General features: G+C 40.5%; 1 protein-coding gene across 1 annotated transcript in view; it reads left to right on the forward strand.

Moving 5' to 3' along the window:
• Nucleotides 1-22,102, forward strand: part of Ctsc (cathepsin C) — a 35,106-nt gene extending 13,004 nt beyond the window's left edge. Inside the window, exons 3-7 of the mRNA XM_048435233.3 lie at nucleotides 5,839-6,005; nucleotides 9,047-9,202; nucleotides 12,316-12,431; nucleotides 19,484-19,615; nucleotides 21,201-22,102. Coding sequence (XP_048291190.3) covers nucleotides 5,839-6,005; nucleotides 9,047-9,202; nucleotides 12,316-12,431; nucleotides 19,484-19,615; nucleotides 21,201-21,703 — 1,074 coding nt within the window. The 3' untranslated portion in view covers nucleotides 21,704-22,102. The remainder of the gene's footprint in view (nucleotides 1-5,838; nucleotides 6,006-9,046; nucleotides 9,203-12,315; nucleotides 12,432-19,483; nucleotides 19,616-21,200) is intronic.
• Nucleotides 22,103-22,371: the final 269 nt, after the last annotated feature.

The following is a 22,371-nucleotide window of genomic DNA, read 5'->3' on the forward strand; positions in this document are numbered from 1 at the left end:
ACAAAACACTGTATTCCATGTATGTCAATCAATATGTGTCAAATAGCTGGAAATAATGGGCTTAATAAATGATTTTGTAAGAAAGAAGCTTGAAAAAGACACCTCATTGTGAAATTGTTTTTAATGGTTCTCGAATGTTCCTACTTCGGCGCCCTTAGAGACTATGGCAGGCACTCAGGCCATTTGTTAAATGACTTAAAAGAAAAGACATCAAATATACTTGCTTGTGTGAGAGTGTGCATGTGTGTGTGAGTGTATGAGTGAGTGTGTGTGTGAGTACCTATGAGTGTGTGTGTGTGTGTGTGTGTGTGTGTGTGTGTGGAGTGTACATGTGTGTGTTCATTTACTTATGCCTTAAACTTCTTGTGTTGATAAATCCAAAAAGGGTTCTAAGCTTAAGATAGTAAAGTTCTAGCTTTTGGCACAGAGACTCAATTAGTGGCCCAGGAAAAGAGAATTCTCGTCTGTGCTGCTTCCTGTTTTAACTAGTCTGGAAGAGGATAGGTTATGCCCTACTTCTGCTGAGCATAGGAAGGAATTGGAAAGGATTAATGGTTTAAATAAGCTTTCGTCCTGATAGTTGAGACTTTGAACAAGGCACTGAGAATGAGCCCATGGATGCTCACCACTTTAATGGGTGGTAACTGATACTTTTAGCTATTTCTGGAAGTTTTTTAAGTGTAAATCAAGTGTCTTCAGCATAGGTAATAATCAAATTTAACATCCTCCATTCTTATATTTGAATCTACATGCCAATATTTTCTACTTAAAATGTATCATTATTTGGTTGCAGCTTCCTGGCAGCTTTGCACTTGATCAGAATTCAACTTTTTAGATGAACTGTTTAGTCTTGTTAATAGGCAGAAAGCCCATGCTTATTCTTGGAACCAAATTAGGGAAGTTGGCTTCTTTCTGAGAAGGCTATGGTAGTCTGGAGGGATTTAGTTAAATGTGAATTTGGTCAATTAGCCTTGTCGCTGTTTTTCCCCCCCTTTGGTTTTTGGTTTTTCAACAGGGTTTCTCTGTAGCTTTAGAGCCTGTCCTGGAACTTGCTCTCTAGATCAGGCTGGCATAGAACTCACAGAGATCCGCCTGTTTCCACTGCCCAAGTGCTGGATTAAAGGAGTGCTTCAGCACCTCCCAGCTGCCTTCCTGCTTCTTAACACTTCCTTCACACTGTAAACAAAGCAGCAAATGAAGTGGTTTACTTTACACTGAAGTAAAGTCTCTGCCTACAAGGGAGGCTAAGAAAGGCACATAGCTGAGTAGCCTTCCCTGGCTTTCGGTGTTTTTCAGATACCACAGCTCTCCAGATATATGTTTATCATTCAGTTCTCAAACATCTCTGAGGGACTGCTCTGTGAAGTAGTAAATCAATGTGATGGCTGGGACTTTCATGTCCAGATTTTTATTTCTTTTATGATTTGTGTAGACTTCTTTTAAAACTGCATGAGTGGACCACTATAGCAATGTTATAATCTATAATGCATATGACATATTAAATGATTAAATGAGTGGGGTAGGCTGTAATAAGTCATTTCAGATGATGTCATTAATAATGAAAAAGTCACTGCCATAATCTTGCTGCCAAAAAAAACAATGCTAATGTGTTACTGCCTAAATTTGCATTCCAGGACCCTCTGGAGTGTTGTATTTTAGGTGGGCACCACCACCAGTATTTTAAATACACAGCTCAGTTGACAATTTGAAAGGAAATATGAGTTGTCTGAACGGATAGATAAAATGTTAGACGACTCTGTTGCCTATATATCTACACAGCCTCAGCAACAGATGGTGTCCTAGGAACTTTTCTGTTGTCTTTAGAAATGTTTATACATGCTTATATTGTTACTTTTGGGGAGCTTTTTTTAAACTATTAAAATGCTTTCGGCTTTAGTGTTATTTTTAATCCGTCCTAGCAATCCAGCAAAGAAGGATGAGTCACGGCTGTCTTGCCCATGTCAGTTGAAAACAGAGAGAGGCTCCCTCGTCGTCACTAAAGCTCCATGGCTGAGAAGTTACAGAACTGGAACTTAAAAAGCAAAACTGAGTCAGGCGGTGGTGGCACGCACCTTTAATCCCAGCACTTGGGAGGCAGAGATGGGCGGATCTCTGTGAGTTCGAGGCCAGCCTGGTCTACAAGTGCTAGTTCCAGGACAGGCTCCAAAACTACAGAGAAACCCTGTCTCGAAAAACAAAAACAAACAAACAGAAAAAAAAAACAAAACCAAAACCAAAACTGTTGGTTCTTGGTGTCTCTTGACCAGTGTACTGTGTGAAACAATCATTCAAATATTTTCTGTAAAGTGTATGCAGAGAAGCAATGGAAGGATATTCTAGTGACTTAAAAAATATCTTTATCAAAAAAACAAAACAAAAAAAATATCCCAGCAGGTAGAGTTTATTACTAGGGAAGGTGGTAGGGGGTGGGGAGCGAACGAAGGACGTTAGAGAATATGTGGTGATTTGATAGGAATTTTTGAAGAGGAAGAGGAGCCCCCGGGACAGCAGTTCTCTGAACTTGAATGCTGAAAGGCCTTTGAATTGTAGCAGATTCTCTGTTGCAGTAGGAATTGGCAAACGCTAGTGGAAACTTAAATTGTCTCATCTATGCACGTTGGTCTTCAGAGACCAATGTTTATACAATTGAAAGAAATTCTTTGGGAGTGGGGGAACAATTAACTACACTTGCTGTGGGACAATGTGGCCAAAATTTTTGACTCTTAATCCTCACAAACATTGAGTTCCCTGTGGCTGGAAGAGACCCTGAGAACTTTCAAAACAGGGAAATAATAGAATCCCTCTGGGGAGGTCCCTTAGGTTAGCCTCCAGCACTGACCTTTGAGCTAACCCAGTCAAGGCCTCCTTTCTCCCTCTGAGCTGCATGGTACAGGCCTGCCCTATCTGTGCCAGCATGCCCTCCCTTTCACAGGGTGACTTCAGGTTAACAAAAGAATGAGAGAAGATTCTTCTATGAATTCTATAAAATACAGTTTTAAAGGATAAAGCAGTTCCACGAATCCAATGCATCAGAAGTGATAATAATGCCAGTTCTACTACATTTAGAGGATTTGATTTACGATAACCAACTTATATTTTTTAATTACCCCGAAGTGTATATATTAAAGTGTCTTTAGTAACAATGCTAATTCTGTGTAGAACCACAGAAGTGAGATTGTATAGGTTGGTAGTTCCAAGGGCTTCTAGGTGAACCCCAATTTGCAGCACAAACAAGCTTGAAAAGGCGAATGGACATTTCTGAAAACACTCTTTACATCTGGGCTCTTGGATGACTTGGCATTACAAATCTGACTTTAATTATTAAGTCCTTATCTTTTCTGAATTTTGTAAGTCCATGTTGAAATCAGGCTTCCTAGTCTTTATCATTCATTTTTTGCTTATTCATTCATTCATTCATTCATTCAATAATTAATTGCTTCCGACTGTCATGGAGCTAGGTAGTAAATAAACAAAAATTTGATTTTCAAAGTGCTTATGTTTTTGGGGGAAAGAATAAGCATAGAGGTTTCTTGAGGCAGAATACATAAACACAGTCTGTGAGATGGACCCTCTCATTAACAACCCCACTTTACCAGTGGACCAGAGGGAAGACACTGCCACAGGATCAGACAGGTCCAAAGCGGCAGAGCTGGATGCTGTCTAGACATTCCAGGCCTCCAAGGTCCAAGCTCTCTCCTTCACCTCTGCTCTGCAGTCGTAACTCCCTGCTATGAGCTGGAAATAGTTGTGGGCCACAGAGTGAAGCTCTCCCTGAGTCAGCTAATCTAAAGTGTTCTCGGAGTGCCCAGGGGATTGAAAAATAAAACAAAAAGCAAGAACAACAAAAGAGTGTTAACTGTGACTTCCACCTAGCCTCACTCTGCTGGACGCTGTTTAACGTTTAGACAGCAGAGAGATAGCTCTCCTTATCTGTGTTAGGATAACACGGGTGGAGGAATCATTTGGAACTTAGACTTCTTTGTAGTTTCTGCCTTCTCTTCTCTGTCATTGGCCACTCCAGCCGTTGTGAAGGAGTGGTGTATGATGTAGGAACACCGCTTGGTATAGGGAACAATGTTTGGTTGTGGGAGTGGTTGGTATTAAACTCTAGTTTAACAAACCTTTTAGATCTTTTATTTCTGCCCTTTGAGGTATTATTCCTATGTTGGCTTGGACCCCTAGGATGGATAAGGAACCTGTACAGTGTTTGTAAAATAAGGGGGTTTCTGCCTTTGTGGTAGAAAAACAGCTGTATGCAATGTATTAATAGATAGCCATGCTTTCTAGGAGTCCAAGGAAACGGTCACATTTCCCTGTGTTCCCAAACCTTACTTGGCTCAGCTTTTCTTACAACTTATTAACCTTGCAAAATGTTATTAGTTAAAATTTTTCTCATATTTTGTACTTGAAACTTTTTAGGTCTTCTTCCTTTTTACTTTTCTATTATACTACAGTAGCCGTTTACTGACATACCCGGAAAGAGAGAGAGAGAGAGAGAGAGAGAGAGAGAGAGAGAGAGAGAGAGAGAGACTATGCTGTAAGGAAAATTTCAAGGCTCTTAAAACATTTCAGGATGCTCTCCAATCAGCACTGCCCCCCACCCCAAGGTCTACCTGACCTGTCTTAGCAAACAAGAGAAGATAAATGAATATGACCAAAAACTAGTACCAAAAAGAAACAAATGATTAAAGTCTAGGGAATTTAGGTGTATTGTGTAAGGTCACCAATATTTAGTCTACTGATAACAGAAGTTTTCTATAGTTCAGTATGGCTGTATCTGAAGTTGGCTGAGATCTTGAAAAGTACATTATAAGTTGGAAATCAATGTGTCAAAAATATTTTTATTAAACTCAACCTCTCCAGCTATGTGGCAGAGTCCAGCAGATACAGTTAACTTTTACCCTCTGCATAGCCTAAAATATTTGGGCTTGTCCATTTGGGGACATGTTAACTGGATCACTGAGTCCCAGTGTTATACTTTTGGGTGTGATTTTTTTTCTAGTGTCCTTCTTTTATAGATAAATATATCCTAATAGAGTCTCCTTCAAATTTCTACCAGTTAGCCCTATGTTCAAGCCTTTCTTCTTTCTGCCTGCCTCCCTCCATGCTCATTCTGGTCACGTTCTCTTCCTTGATGAGATGTCGTTACACGAAAGTAATGGGGCTGTAAAGCCAATGCATCTGAATGCAAACCTGGGTCGGTCACTGCATAGTGTTCTTTCCGTGGTCATATGGAAACATGCAAAGGGCCATATTACTGAAATAAAGTGGAGACAATATTAAGTACCTCATAATGGACATATTCTAGTACATCAGGAGATTAACTGCAAAAGAGGATTTTGCTTGGCTACACAGAAGGCATTTGCCATCTGCTCTTAGAGTCTACTGAAGGGAGCCTCTTCTGACAAAAAAATCAGAGGAGGAAAACCCTATTTCTGCCAGCTAACAGCCCTGTGGCTTTCAAGAGGAAGGATGACTCCCTGAATGATCATGGGAAATACAGAACTGTTTATCGTTTCTTCATTGATTGATTGTAAAGAAATAAATGCAAATCACCTTGGCTATGATAACTGCTTTAAGTATTTAAGCTTTTTCCATAGACATTCTTTCCTTCCTGGAAGCACATTTTGTTTGGAGACCAGCAATGCTAATCTTAAAAAAACTGGCTTTTCTGCTTTCTAGAATAGTCATCAGGCATCGTCAGTGAGCGTAAAGTTTTTATTTTGGAGGGCAGAGGGCTACAGTACATCTTTAGGGTAAATGGAAGCCAGGGAAAGAGACCTGAGAGCTGACCACAAATGTAATTGGTCTTTTTTTTTTTTTTTCACGTGGTTGCAGTATGAAGTCAAAGGCAGCACAGTTATCAGTTACTGCCATGAGACCATGACCGGATGGGTGCACGATGTGCTGGGTCGGAACTGGGCTTGCTTTACTGGCAAGAAGATGGCGAGTTCTTTGGAGAAGTTTAACGGGAACATGGCACACCTTGGAAGTCTCCAGCAAAAGTGAGTTGTGGTGAGGGATGCGTCCATGTAGCGTTGTCTGATGGTATGTGTGGTATGAGTGTGTTCACTTTGAGCAATTGTAATATTGGCTTATGAACTTAGCCATGTTACATAAAACTGTACTGGAACTCTATGTGGGAGAAAGGTAATATTTCAACACATTTCAAAACCAATGGAACAGGGGATGGTTAAAAATAAAAACAATGATCAAAGGAGCAAAATTGCTAATGACTAGTAGAGAAAAATTATTTTATTGACTGTGGTATAGTAATGTATTTAATATATGTATATAATGATGCCACAAATGAGTGTTCAGGTAATACAACAAACTGGAAACACAGCAAACAGCTGACGTTAAAGTTCTTGGTATTTCTGCAGTGTGTCATTGTTGGATAATCATGTAGCAGCATGGCAGACTGGGTGGCCTAAAGAAAAGGTTTCACTGAACATTTTGAAGGCTACAACTTGAATTCTTCGTCGCTTGCTGCTGGTGCTTCCTCTCACTGTCTCCTCACTTGGCCTTCTTTGCTTTTCCTAAACTTTTCATTGCGGGACCTTAACTAAGCTAGACCAGTGCCCAAGCTAATGACCTAATTTAGCTCTTATCACCTATTTAAAGAGCGGATTCCAAATCCAGTCTAAAGCTGAGATATTGGAGGTAAGGGTTTTAAGTATGGCCATTTACCTCCCTACTTAGTATTTGAGATTATAATATATTTGCAATATTTCCCCCATCCCTATCCAAGGGATACAATTCAACTCTTAAAATGCATTTACTGTTTTCATTCATTCAGGTGTCTGCCGTAAGGAACCACACAAACAGGAACTTCCAGATATTATCAGTTTTGCAAGAGGGAGGACCAACAAATATTATTTATTTTTTCATTTTGTATAGCCGTAAAAGCCACTAAAAGTACACAGGACCCAACATTCAAGGCCAAGTGACCTCGGTGAGGAGCACCTGCAGCCGAGAGGTCATGGGAGATGTGGCTAGAGAGACGACTTACGCTCATCTCTCAGTGGTCAGAATGAAAACGATGCGTTCTTCCTTTTGAGCTCAGTTTTAGTGGATCTATATAGCACAGTTCTTTTTTTTTAAAATTTTTTTAGAGAAATCTTTTTTAGTTTCCTTCATTTTTTAAAAATGTGTACTGGTGTTTTTCCTGCCTGTATGTCAGTGTGCCGCAAACACGCCTTATGTCCCTGGAAGTCAGGAAAAGACCTTTGGACAGAGTTACAAATCACTGTGTGTTGCCATGTGGGTGCTGGGGATCGAACCCAGGTCCTCTGGAAGAGCAGCCTGTGCTTCTAATCCCCGAGCTAGCTCTCCAGCTCCTGTGGCATGGTTCTTTAGCATCACAGTATCCTCTAAGCTGTCCGTTTTGTAGGCTCTCCGCTGTGCTCTGCACAGGCAGGCCTGACTAGACCTTTCAAAAATTGCACCATTTGGTAAGGAATCTCCCTATAATGCCTTCTACTTAAAATAAACATTTGTGACCAAACTAACTTTAGGATCTCCTTCAGCTTTTAGCTATCTGTTACCTAATATTCAATACATTATTTCAGCTTATTTTATTTTATTGATATCTGTTCTTTGAGAATTTGATACATGTATATAATGTATTTTTCTCATATCTACCCTCCACTCACCCACTCCAACTTCTCCTAGACTACCCTCCCATGGTCCCTTCGAACTTCATAGCTGTTTCTTTCCTTTGTAGCTCACTGAGTCCAGTTTGCCCCAGCATCCTGCTCTGAGCTGGGCAACTTTTCTGAGGCCACACCCCCGAGGAAACCTGACCCTGCCTCCTCCAGAGCCTCAGCTGGCGGCAGCTCTGAGCTAGGGATGTGGTCACAGGAGTCCCACCCCAGACATACTGCAATGCTGGCTAACTTGATTTTCATTTTAATCTCCTTGACTCTTGAGTGCCAAAAGTAGCCTTTAAGAGCCATAGTGGCATCCTGTCATTGCCGTGATGCATATATCAGCATACGAAGGAAGCTCTCCTGACTATTATGATCAAGTGAGGAAAGTAGGGAGCAAGCTTCTCAAGACTTTACCCGTCTGGGAAAAGCAGAGTTGATGGAAAGTATTTTAAACTATTTCACTGAACATTTTGAAATTTACTCTTATGTAGCGTATTGTAAATGTACAGTTTGAAAGGGCCCACGTAGGGGCTGGGGATTGGCTTGGCAGGTAGAGTACCTGCCTAGAATGCATAGAGCCCTGGGTTCTGCACTCAGCGCTGCATTAACCAGGCGTGGTGGTGCATGCCTCTAATCCCATCACTTCAGAAGTAGACACTGGAGGAGTAGAAGTACAAAGCCAGCTTTGGGTGCATAATGATTTTGAGTTCAGAGCACATCTCAATAAATAAATAAACAAGTAAATAAATAAATAGGGCATGAAAAACAGCTAATACTGTCTGCCAACTCCAAAATAAATGTGACTGCCAGGCAGTGGTATTACACATTTTTAATCCCAGCACTGAGGAGGCAGAGGCAGGCAGATCTTTGTGAGTTTGAAGTCAACCTGGTCTACAAGAGTTATTTCCAGATCAGGCTCCAAAGCTACAGAGAAGCTCTCTCTTGAAAAAGCCTAAATAAATAAATAAGGCTTTAAAAATAATTTATATACTGACTTTAATAAAAATTGATTAATTCTATATAAACTTTACCTTTTAAAATTAATACAATGTAAATTCTTCACATCACTAAGTAATCTTATATATTCTCTAGCATGAAATGCATATAAATGAAGTGTCATTTGCATTTAAGTTCCTTATTTTAGGGCACTGATCTAGGTTGTTAACAATCTATCACTAGCATATAAGTATTCTACTGAATGTTGTCATACATCCTGCTTGGCTAACTTGAAGTTTTGTGGGAAACATAACAGCTTTCAGCCCTTCTCTGTGGCCAACTGTGTTCCTCAGAGACCAGACCACGCCCTACCTTGATGCTCGGTGTGAGCATCAGTTTCACTGGCGAGTAGTTTTACCAAAGAAGACTACATCTGAAACTCTGTCCTTTCTTCCCAGATACTCCAGTAGGCTCTACAGTTACGACCACAGCTTTGTGAAGGCCATCAATACTGTTCAGAAGTCTTGGACGGCAACTACCTACAAGGAATACGAGAAACTGAGCCTGAGAGATCTGATCAGGAGAAGTGGTGGCCACAACCAAAGGATCCCAAGGTAACAGGTCGCCTCCCCTAATCACTAGTCACTTCAGTACTGAAAGTCACCCTCCCTTCACTCAAGCCCCACCTGGATGGCTCAGCTGTGAACTAGTAGTCCGAATTTTTCCTCCACCTTCCTTCTTATTCATGCATATTTGCCCAAGTCATGTTTTGGGATCTTTCCTGTGCTGTTGGTTTACATACTTTCCCCACTCTTTTTGTTCCTAACTCTTGTCTTGTCTCTTCTTAATGTCATTTTTAGCTGTTCTTTGAAATGTTGCCAGTTTCACTTTTCTGTCCCCAGCTACGGTTGTTACAGACCACAATCTAATGACTAGATTCATCCTTGGTATCCGAGGTCATCTAAATAGGACCATAACTGTGTTACTACATAACCTGCTTTCAAAAACTATGATAAACATTCTTAGAAACTTCTTTTTCTATTACCTCTATTTTACTCCACCACTATCTATCTCTCAGCTTGCTAATCATAACTGTCACATTTGCCACTGAAAACTTCTGAAACCTAGTGCTTAAGACTCAGGAAAAAATAATAACTCCTTATTCCTCAGTACACCTCCACCCCCACCCCACCTCCTTAGCATTTGCCATTTTTTGTTTGGATACTTCACCTTCCTGCTTTGGGAAGATATATATACTATTTTATATTATATTTATAATTTATATTATAATAGTATGTATTATAAATATATATAATATATTTATAAATATACATACACACACACTATTTTGTATTTCTATGAATAAGAATGTGAGTATTCTGCCATCCCTTTCTAGAACTGTGGCTGGATCTAGATAGGAGTGGATTTGTGCTACCTTAGCATTTGTTAAGCTTCTGAGGCTATTCCTATGATGTCAAGCCTCTCTTCAGAAGAAATCATCATGGTTAAAGACAAGGGAACTCGAGACCACTAGAGAGATTATGGGGTTGATAAGTTACTTAGGATGTTTATTTTCTCTAGATATGAAAATATTCTTCCATTCTCAGGATATTCATAGGTTAATTCCTGGATATTTATAGAATCTGTGAATTTCTTATATAATTGAAATATGCCACCCAATGATGGAGCTCTTTGAACTAGCTGAGATGTACCTCTAACTGTTCTGTCTTTGGACTAATGACCCATATTCAATGAAATTCTTCAACTATGAGACACTGTGGACTTTTTCTTATCCAACTAATAACACCCTTCCCATAATCTGCCCCCTTTTCAAACGACTGTACTATGGTGTTTCTCAAAGCCCGTTCTAGAGGCTGCTAGTGCATGAGTTCCTTTGGTCAAAACTGGGACAATAAATGTATCATAGTATCCCCTTCATGGATTTATTAAGCAGAGTTCTAATGATCTATGAGAAAACATGAGACTTATTTAACAGAAACCTAAAACAAAGGGAACTGACAATGGAAGCAGAGGCTTGCTCTGAGAGTGTGAGCCTCGAGCTGCAGTTCTGTCGTGTGTTCCATGAAGTGTTTCGGGGGGACTCTTTCTCCTCTTAGACTCTGCACACCAGCCGTTGTATTATGAAAAGTTGTTACCATTAGAATGCCATAGAAAGTTTAAGATAAAGTCGGAAGTCGTATGGAGAAGGAACTATTAAAGCAAATACGGAACTCTGACTGCATGATTTCTAGTAGGATTCTTTTTTGTCTAAGTTGGTTCTGCTGGAAATATGTAGTTGTGTAGTAGAGTCTCATATTATTAAGCTGAGGCTTCAGAAGTCAGGGAATTGCTGCAATCACACACAAATACTATCACTCCTGAGCAACTCACTGATACAGAGATTGTACTGTATGCAGACACACATTCTGAAACAGACATTGCCTGGATCCCTAAAGCATTGAGGCCCAAGGCATTAAGACCAGATAATGGGCAGTAACTCTATAAAGTGTTTCTAATTCTCATGTTAGTACCCCTAAACTCCTCTTTCTCTTTCTGTCTGTGCCCATATAATGTTGCTTCCCAGCTTTTATTTTCTTTAGTATGTGTGTGTTGTGACCAAATGCTCTTCCTTATGGAATGGAAGAAAGACAGAAGTTAGTGATTCAGTGTGTCGTTTGTACTGGAAATCATTTCACAGTGCCAGTACCTTATTTAGTACCCTTAGTGACGTATATGATGGTGGCAGTGGTTATCATAGTTACCGTTTACATTTTTGAGTTATTTTTATTATTACATTGAATTTTTTTTAATAAAACCTTCATGGGTTTTTAAGATTTATTTATTTATTATGTATACAGTGTTCTGAATACAATTATTATACCTGCAGGCCAGAAGAGGGCACGAGATCCCATTATAGATAGTTGTGAGCCACCATGTGGTTGCTGGGAATTGAACTCGGGACCCCTGGAAAAGCAGTCAGTGCTCTTAACCTCTGAGCCATCTCTCCAGCCCCCTAAATAGAATTCTTGTAAAAATTCTTTGAAATAGATATAAGTGGATCTATTTTCTTAAGAATAAACAGTAGTATGCAAGGTGGTGGTGGCGCACGCCTTTAATCCTAGTACTCAGGAGGCAGAAGCCGGTGGAGTTTTGTGAGTTTGAGGCCAGCCTGGCCTCAAACAAGAGCGAGTTCCAGGACAGGCTCCAAAGCTACAGAGAAACCCTGTCTTGAAAAACAACACAAAACAGCAACAGCAGCAAAAGAACAAACAGTAGTTTGTGACATTCCAGGTTTTTGCAGAATATCACATAGTAAGTGTGAAGATGTTGCTACCTCTTAAGTCAAACACCAGTTAATCCAATGTTTTCTATAAAACATCTAAATGAAGATCCTTAGCCTATGTCTCCTTTCTTGATCAACGTCTCCCAAACGTAAGAGAATGTTACTGTTCAAGTATATTAAAAGTAGCTTTCATGGTACAAGGAAAATGAGTAGATCCTGAACATCTGTTGTAACTGAACTCTCTATTCGTGCCGCCGAGCTCTGTAACCGACATATTGGGTAATGGATGCACTGAGCCACTCACGGGACCAGTGGTCTTTGGTTCTCCATGAAGACACTAGCTACTCTGGTGGCTTAAACCCTGGGATCAGAGGTTAGGAGATGATCTTCTAAGGAAAGACTTTACATTGGTATTAAATATATCTATATATATTTCCATTCTAGGCCCAAACCTGCCCCGATGACTGCTGAAATACAGAAACAGATCTTAAATCTTCCAGAATCTTGGGACTGGAGAGACGTAAATGGTGTCAATTTTGTTAGCCCCGTTCGTAACCAAGGTAAAATTAGCATGCCCCAAGCTGTTGGTAAAACTGAGTGCTCTTTGTATATTAGGCTCTAGAGTGGACTTAAGGACACAGGGAAGGGATGGCATGGTCTTTCTACTTTAGTAAACAGAGGGACACTCTACAGTGTCCCATGCTGTGGAGACTGAGGAGGGAGAACGGCCAATTGGTTGGTAGCCTACACTACAGACTGTATTTTAAAAAATAACTTTTTTAAAAAAAGTGTCCTTTGAATTCTTACTCCCTTCCTTTGTGTCACTATTTGCTAAATTTCTTAAAAAATTTCCCTGAACTCAACATTCTGAGTATGAATTTCCTCAGAGTGGTAAGTAGAACTCACTTGCCTGACTGATAGGAGATTCTTCTGTGGAAAGAAATAATTGTACGCAATTAAACTGGTCTTCTTTGCAATGGAAGTGAAGCTGGTTTGTTGAATCTCTTCTGCTATCTGTCCCCCTGTTTCTCCCATTATGTGATCTTTAATCACTACACAAACTTAGATTTCTTAAGCTGTATATGGACCTTTCAATTTCCTTTATATCAAAATATGGCTTCTGATAGAAAGGACTGACTCTCTTTTACTGCACTTGATGACAGAGAATCTTACTTTTCTACATTTTACTCAACAATTGTGTAGAGACTCATTATTACAGGTTATATAATCACGAAATATAAAGCTTTCTGAACAGTTTGGTGTTGCTAAAATAAGTTTCAAAGTTTGTTAACATGTTAGATTGCAGATTTTTTAAACTACAAATACATTCAGCTTGAAGATAATCTACTTGTTAGTTACTATGAAATATAAAACTTCAACAACAAAATAGTTTTCTCTGTAGAAGTTGCATTTTTGTTAAAGGAGACGACTAACTTTGCATATACCCTCAACAATTTGTGTAAATATTCAAGTTTTCAACATAGCAAATAAATTATCCATAGTTTTGTCAAATTAAGATCATAATTACAAACGTATGATTTTGAAGGATAAACTCTTCCTCTTTTCTAGAAATACATTTGTATCAACTTCTTCCACATATTACTATTAATCCCATCACTTCAAGCTTCATCCTCATTCAATGTTCAAAGTTTTGATCAGGTCTGGCTTCACCCAGTCCAAAAGACCTCCATCCTTCATCTGATGCGAGGGGTGTTCTCCCTTAACATTCTAGTCTCTAGAGAAGGTGTCCATCCAGAAATTCTTTACCTTTGCCATTTCCTAAAGAGGGAAATGAAGGAAAGTGGCAAGTAGTTGATAAACCAACTTTTTGACACACACACAAAAAAAATGGTCTTAGGTTTCTCTGAATGGCACGTTCTGTGGTAAAGCGCCATTACATTTTAGACATGACCTTTTATCATCACAGAACAAGACAAAGTTTGAAAGACTCTAAATGCATTTGTAAGCCCCCCTCAACCCTAAGACATTTTTCTAAAATCTTACACTCACTCTCTCTTGGAAATGGGATAGTCGCCCACACAAACACATGTAGTGATGAGGCAAGCAGGCCTGCTTTTGTCCCTCCTGGCTCCCACATGGCTAGCTTTTCACCTGAAATAACAACACACAAATTGTATTCATTTAAACACTGCCTGGCCCATTAGCTCTAGCCTCTTACTGGCTAACTCTCACATCTTGATTAAACTATTTCTAATAATCTGTGTGTCACCACAACACAAGGTGGTGGCTTACTGGGAAGATTCTGACCTACGTCCATCTTGGGCCGGAGCTTCATCGTGTCTGCCTGCCTCTACTTTCTTTCTCCCACAATTCTGTTCTGTCTTCCCCACCTACCTATGTTCTGACCTATCAGGCCAAGCAATTTTCTTATTAATTAACCAATGAAAGCGACAGGTAGATAGAAGACCCTCCTACATCACACACATGTTGGACTGCTCATCCTCCTGTGTCCTTGTGAATAATCTTCAAACATAACTCCATTCTGGGAATTGAGGCAAAGACAACCCACAGATGTTGACTCAGTTCCTGATTGGTTTAGCCACTGGAACAAGGTCAGGATGGCCCACAGATGCTCCCCTTATCTCACCTGATCACGTAGCTATTCTCCTGCCCTGGAATAGACCAATCACAGTTGTAACCCTTTGAATAAGCCAATCCAATAAGTTGGAAAACAACCTTCAGGATCCCCCCTCGTGTCTGTGGCTTTTTGCTTTAAAAGATGGGCTGTAACAGCTATCAGATGTTCTTCATAGCCCGAACCTGAAGGGCCCTGTCATGACAGAATAAAAGTCTTCTTGCTTTTGCATCAATTTTGGTTATGTGAGTGGTGCCTGGAGCAACTCCTCCCTGATGATGATTTATAACAAGTTATAAATGAATTTGCAAATATGTTGATGGGTTACAGCAAAGTTGCCAGTTCTCAGCTGTGAAATTCAGATGCTATCTGATGATACTCTTGGGTTTGGAGTTAATGGAAGTCCGTGGTTTGCTATTAACAGAAGTTGATTAATACATTCCAAAGTGGTTACCTTACAACCAAAAGAATATTAGGTCAGATTACTGCAGTGGTATGTTGGGGCCACTAAGGACAAGAGAACCTGGACACTCAAACAATTCCCTGGAATCGTGAATGTGCTAACCAGTCACTCAGCCTGCAGAGGATTTAGAGTTTAACTGATCATCAGATAGACCAGGTGCTGGCTAGTGTTTTGTCAACTTGACACAAACTAGAGTCTTGAGAAGTGGGAACCTTAGAGGCAACAATGCCTCCACCAGCTTGTGGACAAGCCTGTAGGGCATTTTTCTTGATGGGTGACTGATGTGGGAAGGTCCAGATCACTGTGGGAGGTGCCACCCATGAGCTTGGTGGACCTGGGTGCTAGAAGAAAAGCTGAACACGCCATAAAAAGCAAGCCAGTAAACAGACATCTTTAATTTCTTCTGCTTCGAGTTCCTGCCCTAATTTACCTTTATAATAAACCATTAACCGGAAATGTAAGATGAAATGATCCCTTTCTTCCTCAGGTTGCTTCTAGTCATGGTGTTTACCACAGCAGTTGAACCCTAACTTAGAGTTTCTGTGGTTACTTGACAGACTGGAGAAGTAAGGAATGCCCTGTGTTGACGTCATTATTGACAGTCTGACACGTAGCGACTCGTAAATGATGTGAGCTGCTGATGCCTTGATAGTGCTTCTCTCATTGCTTATAGTATTTATTCTACGTTAGGGAGCTTGTGTGTGTGTGTGTGTGTGTGTGTGTGTGTGTGTGTGTGTGTGTGTGTGCTGTATATGCATCTATGTGTGGTTGCATTCACCTGTGTGTTTGGAGACCAGAGGTTGCTGAGGGTTTCTTTCTCATCACGCTTCACCTTACTGCTTGGAACTCCATCTCTCACTGACCCTGGTGCTCCCCATTTAGGCCAGGCTGGCTGCCCAGAAAGCCTCCTACCTGATTCCATCAACCCAGTTCTGCGGTTACCACGCCCAGTGTTCTTGTGGGTCCTGGCAATTTGAACCAGGTTTTTGTGTTTGCATAACAAGCGCTTTGCCCTTTAAGTCCCTTCTCCATCCCCTCAGAAGCTTTTTAATAATGACAGACTATTTAAAGATTAATAGCTTTTGTTCACAAGATTTAGAGTTTAGAAGGAGACATAAGCAAAACATTGAAGTAAAACATGAGATAATTACATTAATAAAGGAATTGTGGAATCCGGTGGGGAAGGTTATAATTTATCCCTGCATGTGTGGCTAACAGGTGAGGTGAGACAGCCATCCAGGGGAAGGAAATGAGCCATTCTGAAGGAAGTTCTTTGAAATTGCTTCCTGGGACATGAGTAAAAGCTCTTATGGTCTCCAAACCTCCCCATTCTCTTCCTGTTAATTGAGGTCCTTGAAAATGCTCCACTTTCACGATTCCAGTGTTCCATACAGTACAGAATTCTAAATTGGCCACAGTTGAGGGAATCACAACTTTTCTTCAGTGCGTGAGCAAATTAAGGTTTTAAAGTAAAAGGAAATATTGGAAAGGCAAGTGAAGTTTTATATTTACACTTTCAAACAGCTTTTTAAAATGCCTTATTTATAGCTAGATTAACTTTGAGGTGGAAGTGGGGAGAGAAGGTAGGAAACTCAGTGAAGTGGATTTACCTTGCCTTCCACCAGGTCTTATTGTATCTGGGAGAATGAGAGTAGCTCTCCGGGGTCATATTAGGTAATGGGGAGGACTTTCCTGTTATTTAGAATCCACTCTATTCAAGTCCTGGTTATAAATGTTCATTAGAGCAGGAAGACAAGGCCCTTAAATTGTTCACTCTACCCAATTTATCTTTGTACTAAGATTCAAAGAAATGCCAAAGGCTAAGTGCCTTGCTCTGGGTCACATGGCTAATGAGGGGCAAAGCAAGAGAGGCGAGAACTGTGATTCTCTTCTGAGCTCCTGCAGTGTCTTACCCACCGCTGGAGGGTGTGAACTATGGAGACACGGTGTTCTGTCTCTGTATAGAAGTGGGGGGTTCCCATATAGAGACTTTTGAAAGACAGACCCCTTCTTATTTATTGCATTATAGTTGTCTTAAATACTATGTTTCTTTGAGAATCTAGACTGTGTTTTCTGTTTGAGAGGAGGCAATGATTGTCTTAGCAGTTGACAGTCTTCCCAGGAAGTCAGGGACATAAGGGCTTTTAACATTCCTGTAATTTCAAAACAAAGCACTTTCTGAGCCACGGGCCCCGTTCTTGTGACCTGTCCCTCCCATCATAGCAGATGGTCAGATAACGTGGGTTTAATGATTAATACTTACGAGCTTTGTCTCCATGGCTGTTATAACCTGGAGAAGCTGGATGGCTAATGTCTCCAGCGAGCTGTAGGGACTCTGGCTATTTGTTCATAACCCGTTCTTTGATTTTCCCTTGGTTAAAGGAAGAGTCCCAAGGACGTATTTTCTAGATGGCCTGGAAGCCGCAAAGTTGAAGTTAATATTCTATGTACTTATTGATTGCATGGCAAGGAGAGACAATCGGAAACAGACTGTTGCAAAAGCCAAACAAGACAAGAAAATACGTGACTTCCTTTGTCGTTCTGTGAATAAGGCAGATGACAGTCTTTCCCCTTACATAGCTTGTCCTCTCCCTTCATGAATAAACGAAATAGTGATTTGTCATTCTGTTAATAAGGTGAATAACAAACAGTGTTTCCCCTTACAGTTTGTCCTTTCCCTTCATGAATAAACAAAATAGTGATTGAAAATTACAATGATTAAAAAAGAAATGCAAAGGCCCCTAGTCCAGCACAAAGAGAAAATACAATGCTAACATCTGCTATTGGTTAGCTCAGCGGTTCTCAGCTTTCCTAATGCTGTAACCCATTTAATAAATACAGTTGCTCAAATTGTGTGGCTGGTGACCCTCAACCATAAAATTATTTTCACTACTACTTCATAACTGTAATTTTGCTACTGTTATGAGTCGTATTGTAAATAGTTATGTTTTCCAGTGGTCTTAGGTGACCGCTGTGAAAGGGTCATTCGACCTCCTGCAAGGGGATACCACCCACAGACTGAGAACCAGTGGGTTAGCTGTCGGCTCAGGTCATTGTCTCAGTTCTAGGTCTCGGTTATTAAGTGAGGAGACTATAAACTAGTGACTTCTAAGTCACCATTACAGGTGTTTATCTTCTCATCTTCATAATTTAGATGGTCCCGCAGCAGCAAGAGCAGTGTATACAACTGATAAATAGAAGACTTTTAGAAGGGAGAATTTGTGGGAACCTCAGACATGACAGTAGTTAAGAAGAAACGAGGCTTTTGGAAGATTAGGGTCAGGGTCCTGTGACGTTGAGACCTGTAAGGAGACTTACACATGAGGACCCAAAGTTCTGCTTTCTCTAGAGCTTAAAAATAAATGATTGATAGTTTGCCTTGAATTTGCTTCATTTCTCAGTTGCAAGAATGTACCTACTTGTTATCTCTTGACTCATTCTTTCCACAAACATGCTCTGAACTCCTTTCCGGTATCACGTGGCAAGATAAAGAGCCCTTGGGGAAATACCCAGCTTAGTGCAAGAAACAACAATCTAAGTATTTCAAGCAGGGTTTATGATGGTGGAGTTTGAACAGAGTCTTTGCTATTCTCTCCCTCCGGGGGAGTTCATAAATCATTACCTGCAGAAAGAAAGACAGTATTCTTGCTAACATTTAAAGGCATAATAGTTTCATAGTACTTTTCTGTACAGAAGGTAGCTACCAAATTATTAATAATTAGATTTATTGAACATACCTCTATGCAAAATTAGTTAAATTGACTTCACAAATCTTTAGATTCATAGTGGAATGCTGAGCACTTAAATAGTTTTGTGAAGCTAAAATAATAAAATTAATGATATACATCTTGTGTAGAGATGGTTTTATCTTGGATGTGATATAGGCATAATCTTCATGTAATCTTTGTAGCAATGGCAAAGATGAGGGAGGCTGTGGGACAATAGAAATATAAAGCTATATTGCTTTGTTTAAAGATTATAGCAAGGGGAAGTCGGGTTTACAATATGTTGTTACATATGCTTATTTCTTTTACCCATGCAATTTGAGGAAACAGAAAAATAGCACTGCTTATATACACCATCTCAGCACACAGCCTTTCTCCTTTTCTTATAATGGCAACTGTCTGCACAGCAAAATTCATTTGGCCTTGTCCAGTAAATCCCAGGGTGTCTTTTCCAGGACATGAATCCCACTCATAAGGACTCCTCCAACTCCTAGAATCAGAGCTCGGAATTTCAATATAAATTTTAGTGAACTCAAACTTTCCACTGCATTAGAGATTTTTTTTTAAGTTTAGCTCACATGTGTCCCACCATATTTCTCTCAGTCTGTTGGCTAAATCTATTATAGACATAAACCCACTCATCACTGTCAAGAAGTATCTCAGGATCAGTGATTGAAAATTCAGTCTTCTATATTGTACTGATTTTTGTTTAAAAAATTTATTATGAATCTATATTGAGGTGTCTCATTCACTCAGGTTTTCATGTTTCTTTGTGAGATTATAAATAAATAATATATGTATATGTATTGTTTTTTTCTTCATCTACAGAATCTTGCGGAAGCTGTTACTCATTTGCCTCTATGGGTATGCTAGAATCAAGAATCCGTATACTAACCAACAATACTCAGACCCCAATCCTGAGTCCTCAAGAGGTTGTATCTTGTAGCAAGTATGCCCAAGGTAAAGGCTATATTTCAGAGCTATGTTATGAGCTATTTGGCTGCATGTCAGCAAATATCACTGGCAAAAGTAAAGGGGGTGGCAGAGCAGAAGAGTACAGTGTGTATAGTCAGAAAAGCCTGGTGTGAACCTAGCCCAATCAATTACCAGGGGACAGTTTATCATGGAGTCTACTGCTTCCTATAGCGAGCTGTCAGTATGCCTCTTACAGTACCACCTAACAGTGCACAAACTGTTTGAATAAGGCATAGACCTTATTAAAAGCATAAAAATGAGTACGAGAAATTTTTCTTTGGAAATCAGACAGCTTTTAAGCATTACAACTTTAGGTTCCAATGGTGATCTTTTTTTCACGATGCAGTTCCTAATAAAGCTATCGTATCTATTTGTTTTTAAGAGAATTTAACATTCTATACTTAGCCTTTCAGAACTGGCTATAGAGGAGAGTCAGATATGATTTAGAAGAAAATCCTATTTAAAGTACTATCATTGTAAAGTTTCCTGATGCCAGTCTAGAGGTGGCTACTGGTCTCCAGTGAAACTGCTGTTGGCTCACTATAGTGAGCTGTTCATTTTTGGGGGTGTGGAGGAGATTTTGTTTTGTGTGTTTTGGTGTTTCCAAGACAGGGTTTCTCTGTAGCTCTGGAGTCAGTCCTAGAATTCTCTCTGTAGATCAGGCTGGTCTCGAATTCAGAGATCCACCTGTCTCTGCCTCCCCAGTGCCAGGATTAAAAGGTGTGTGCCAACACCGCCCAGCCCCCAAAAGGTTTTAAGGTTTCTTTTTAGTAATTAATTATAGTTATGTGCATTAGTGTCAGATCCCCTGGAACTGGAGTTACAGACAGTTGTGAGCTGTCATGTGGGTTCTGGGAATTAAACCTTAGTCCTCTGGAAGAGTAGCCAGTGCTCTTAACCAATGAGCCATCTCTCCAGTCCGTGAGCTGTTCTTTCTCTCAGAGCTACTGCATGCCATGTTGTGGAATCTAGACCCCGGAAGGTGGAAGCTATCAAAAGTATCCTTATGCTCGTGAAGTGTACAATTAGGCAACAGAAACAACAGTTAAGTAGGTACAAGGATGAGAATAACGATGGAGATACAGACCTACTGATGTGTGTTGTAGGTCCAGGGTGAGGATGGAGATGGGAGAATTGATTGAGAAAGAATCGGTGTGTGTTGGGGAAGGGGCTATGTGGCAATGACAGCACTCACTAAAATGACTATATGTGAAATGCCTACTTTACAACTTGAGGGTGGCGCTGTCACCATCTACATTTTCCAGATAAGAAAGAAGAGGTACTGAGGCATTCAGTGGTTCATGGGGTTTTGGATTTGAACCTATTTTGGTTTCCACGCCTCCATCACTCAACCTAGAGTTGCTACCTTCCTTACTAGGTGTTGAGTGAATGCCTAGCAAAGATATATGGTCGGGGGATTGTTAGATGAATATCTGGAGGGAGAATGAGGTGATTCTTTAAACCCAGAAAAACTTCCAGAGAACAGAGAAGAAAAAAGCAGGACATAGCAGAAATTGGGCCCGCCTTCTTCCAGCGGAAGTGTAATAACCATGCGTGTTCTCATTCTTAGGTTGTGATGGAGGGTTCCCGTACCTCATCGCAGGAAAGTACGCCCAAGATTTTGGGGTGGTGGAAGAAAACTGCTTCCCTTACACAGCCACAGATGCTCCCTGCCAACCGAAGGAGAACTGTCTCCGCTACTATACTTCACAGTACTACTACGTGGGTGGTTTCTACGGTGGTTGCAATGAAGCCCTGATGAAGCTTGAGCTGGTCCAGCACGGGCCCATGGCGGTTGCTTTTGAAGTCCATGACGATTTCCTGCACTACCACAGTGGCATCTACCACCACACCGGGCTCAGTGACCCTTTCAACCCCTTCGAGCTGACAAATCACGCTGTTCTGCTCGTGGGCTATGGAAGGGATCCGGACACGGGTATAGCCTACTGGATTGTGAAGAACAGCTGGGGCACCCAATGGGGAGAGAGAGGCTACTTCCGGATCCGCAGAGGAACTGATGAGTGTGCCATTGAGAGTATAGCCATGGCGGCCGTACCCATTCCTAAACTGTAGGGCACAGCGCCCAGTGTTCCGTATGAATCCTCGTTACTTCTGCAGTGGTTTCTTCACAGGCTTGAGACTTCTAGAACAGCAATTTCAGAAGCGTGTCACGAGGTTTCCATGAAGATTGTTGCCTTCAAATTTAAAACCGCCTTTGATTTTTTTTTCTTTTCATATTCTCTACCAACCACTGAACCTCTTTTTAAAGTACTTAGTTAAGTAAGACTTTTGTGAGCAATGGTTAAGTTGCCACATAATGAATTTTGCTGGTCTTCTACAAGGCAACCAGATGTTTCATGTCAAAATCTATGTATAAGTGTAGGCTTGTTTTTAAATTACAAAATCGTATGAACACACAACGGGAATTTTAAAGATTTTAAAATAAATGTTCTTTCAGTGAGTACTATGGAATTTCTGTGTGTTCCAGGGAATTTTTGTCAGTGAGTCCTTCCGTTAGCAGCATCTCTGCCCCATGGGAGTACTTCTTTAAGGAGGAAAAACACTGAAAATATTTCACCGAGAGTACAACCTAGGGAGCAGGGAGGAGAGGTCGGCTGCAAAAGTGTTTGCTGTACAGACGGGAGGACCTGAGCTCAGCCTTCAGGATCCGTGTCAGAAAAATGAGCCCGTCAGGCTGACACCTTTGTAATCACAGCCCAGGGAGGCAGGGACAAGTGGAT

This window comes from Myodes glareolus, chromosome 24 (assembly GCF_982192425.1).
Source record: "Myodes glareolus chromosome 24, mMyoGla1.1, whole genome shotgun sequence".
Lineage (NCBI taxonomy): Eukaryota > Metazoa > Chordata > Mammalia > Rodentia > Cricetidae > Myodes > Myodes glareolus.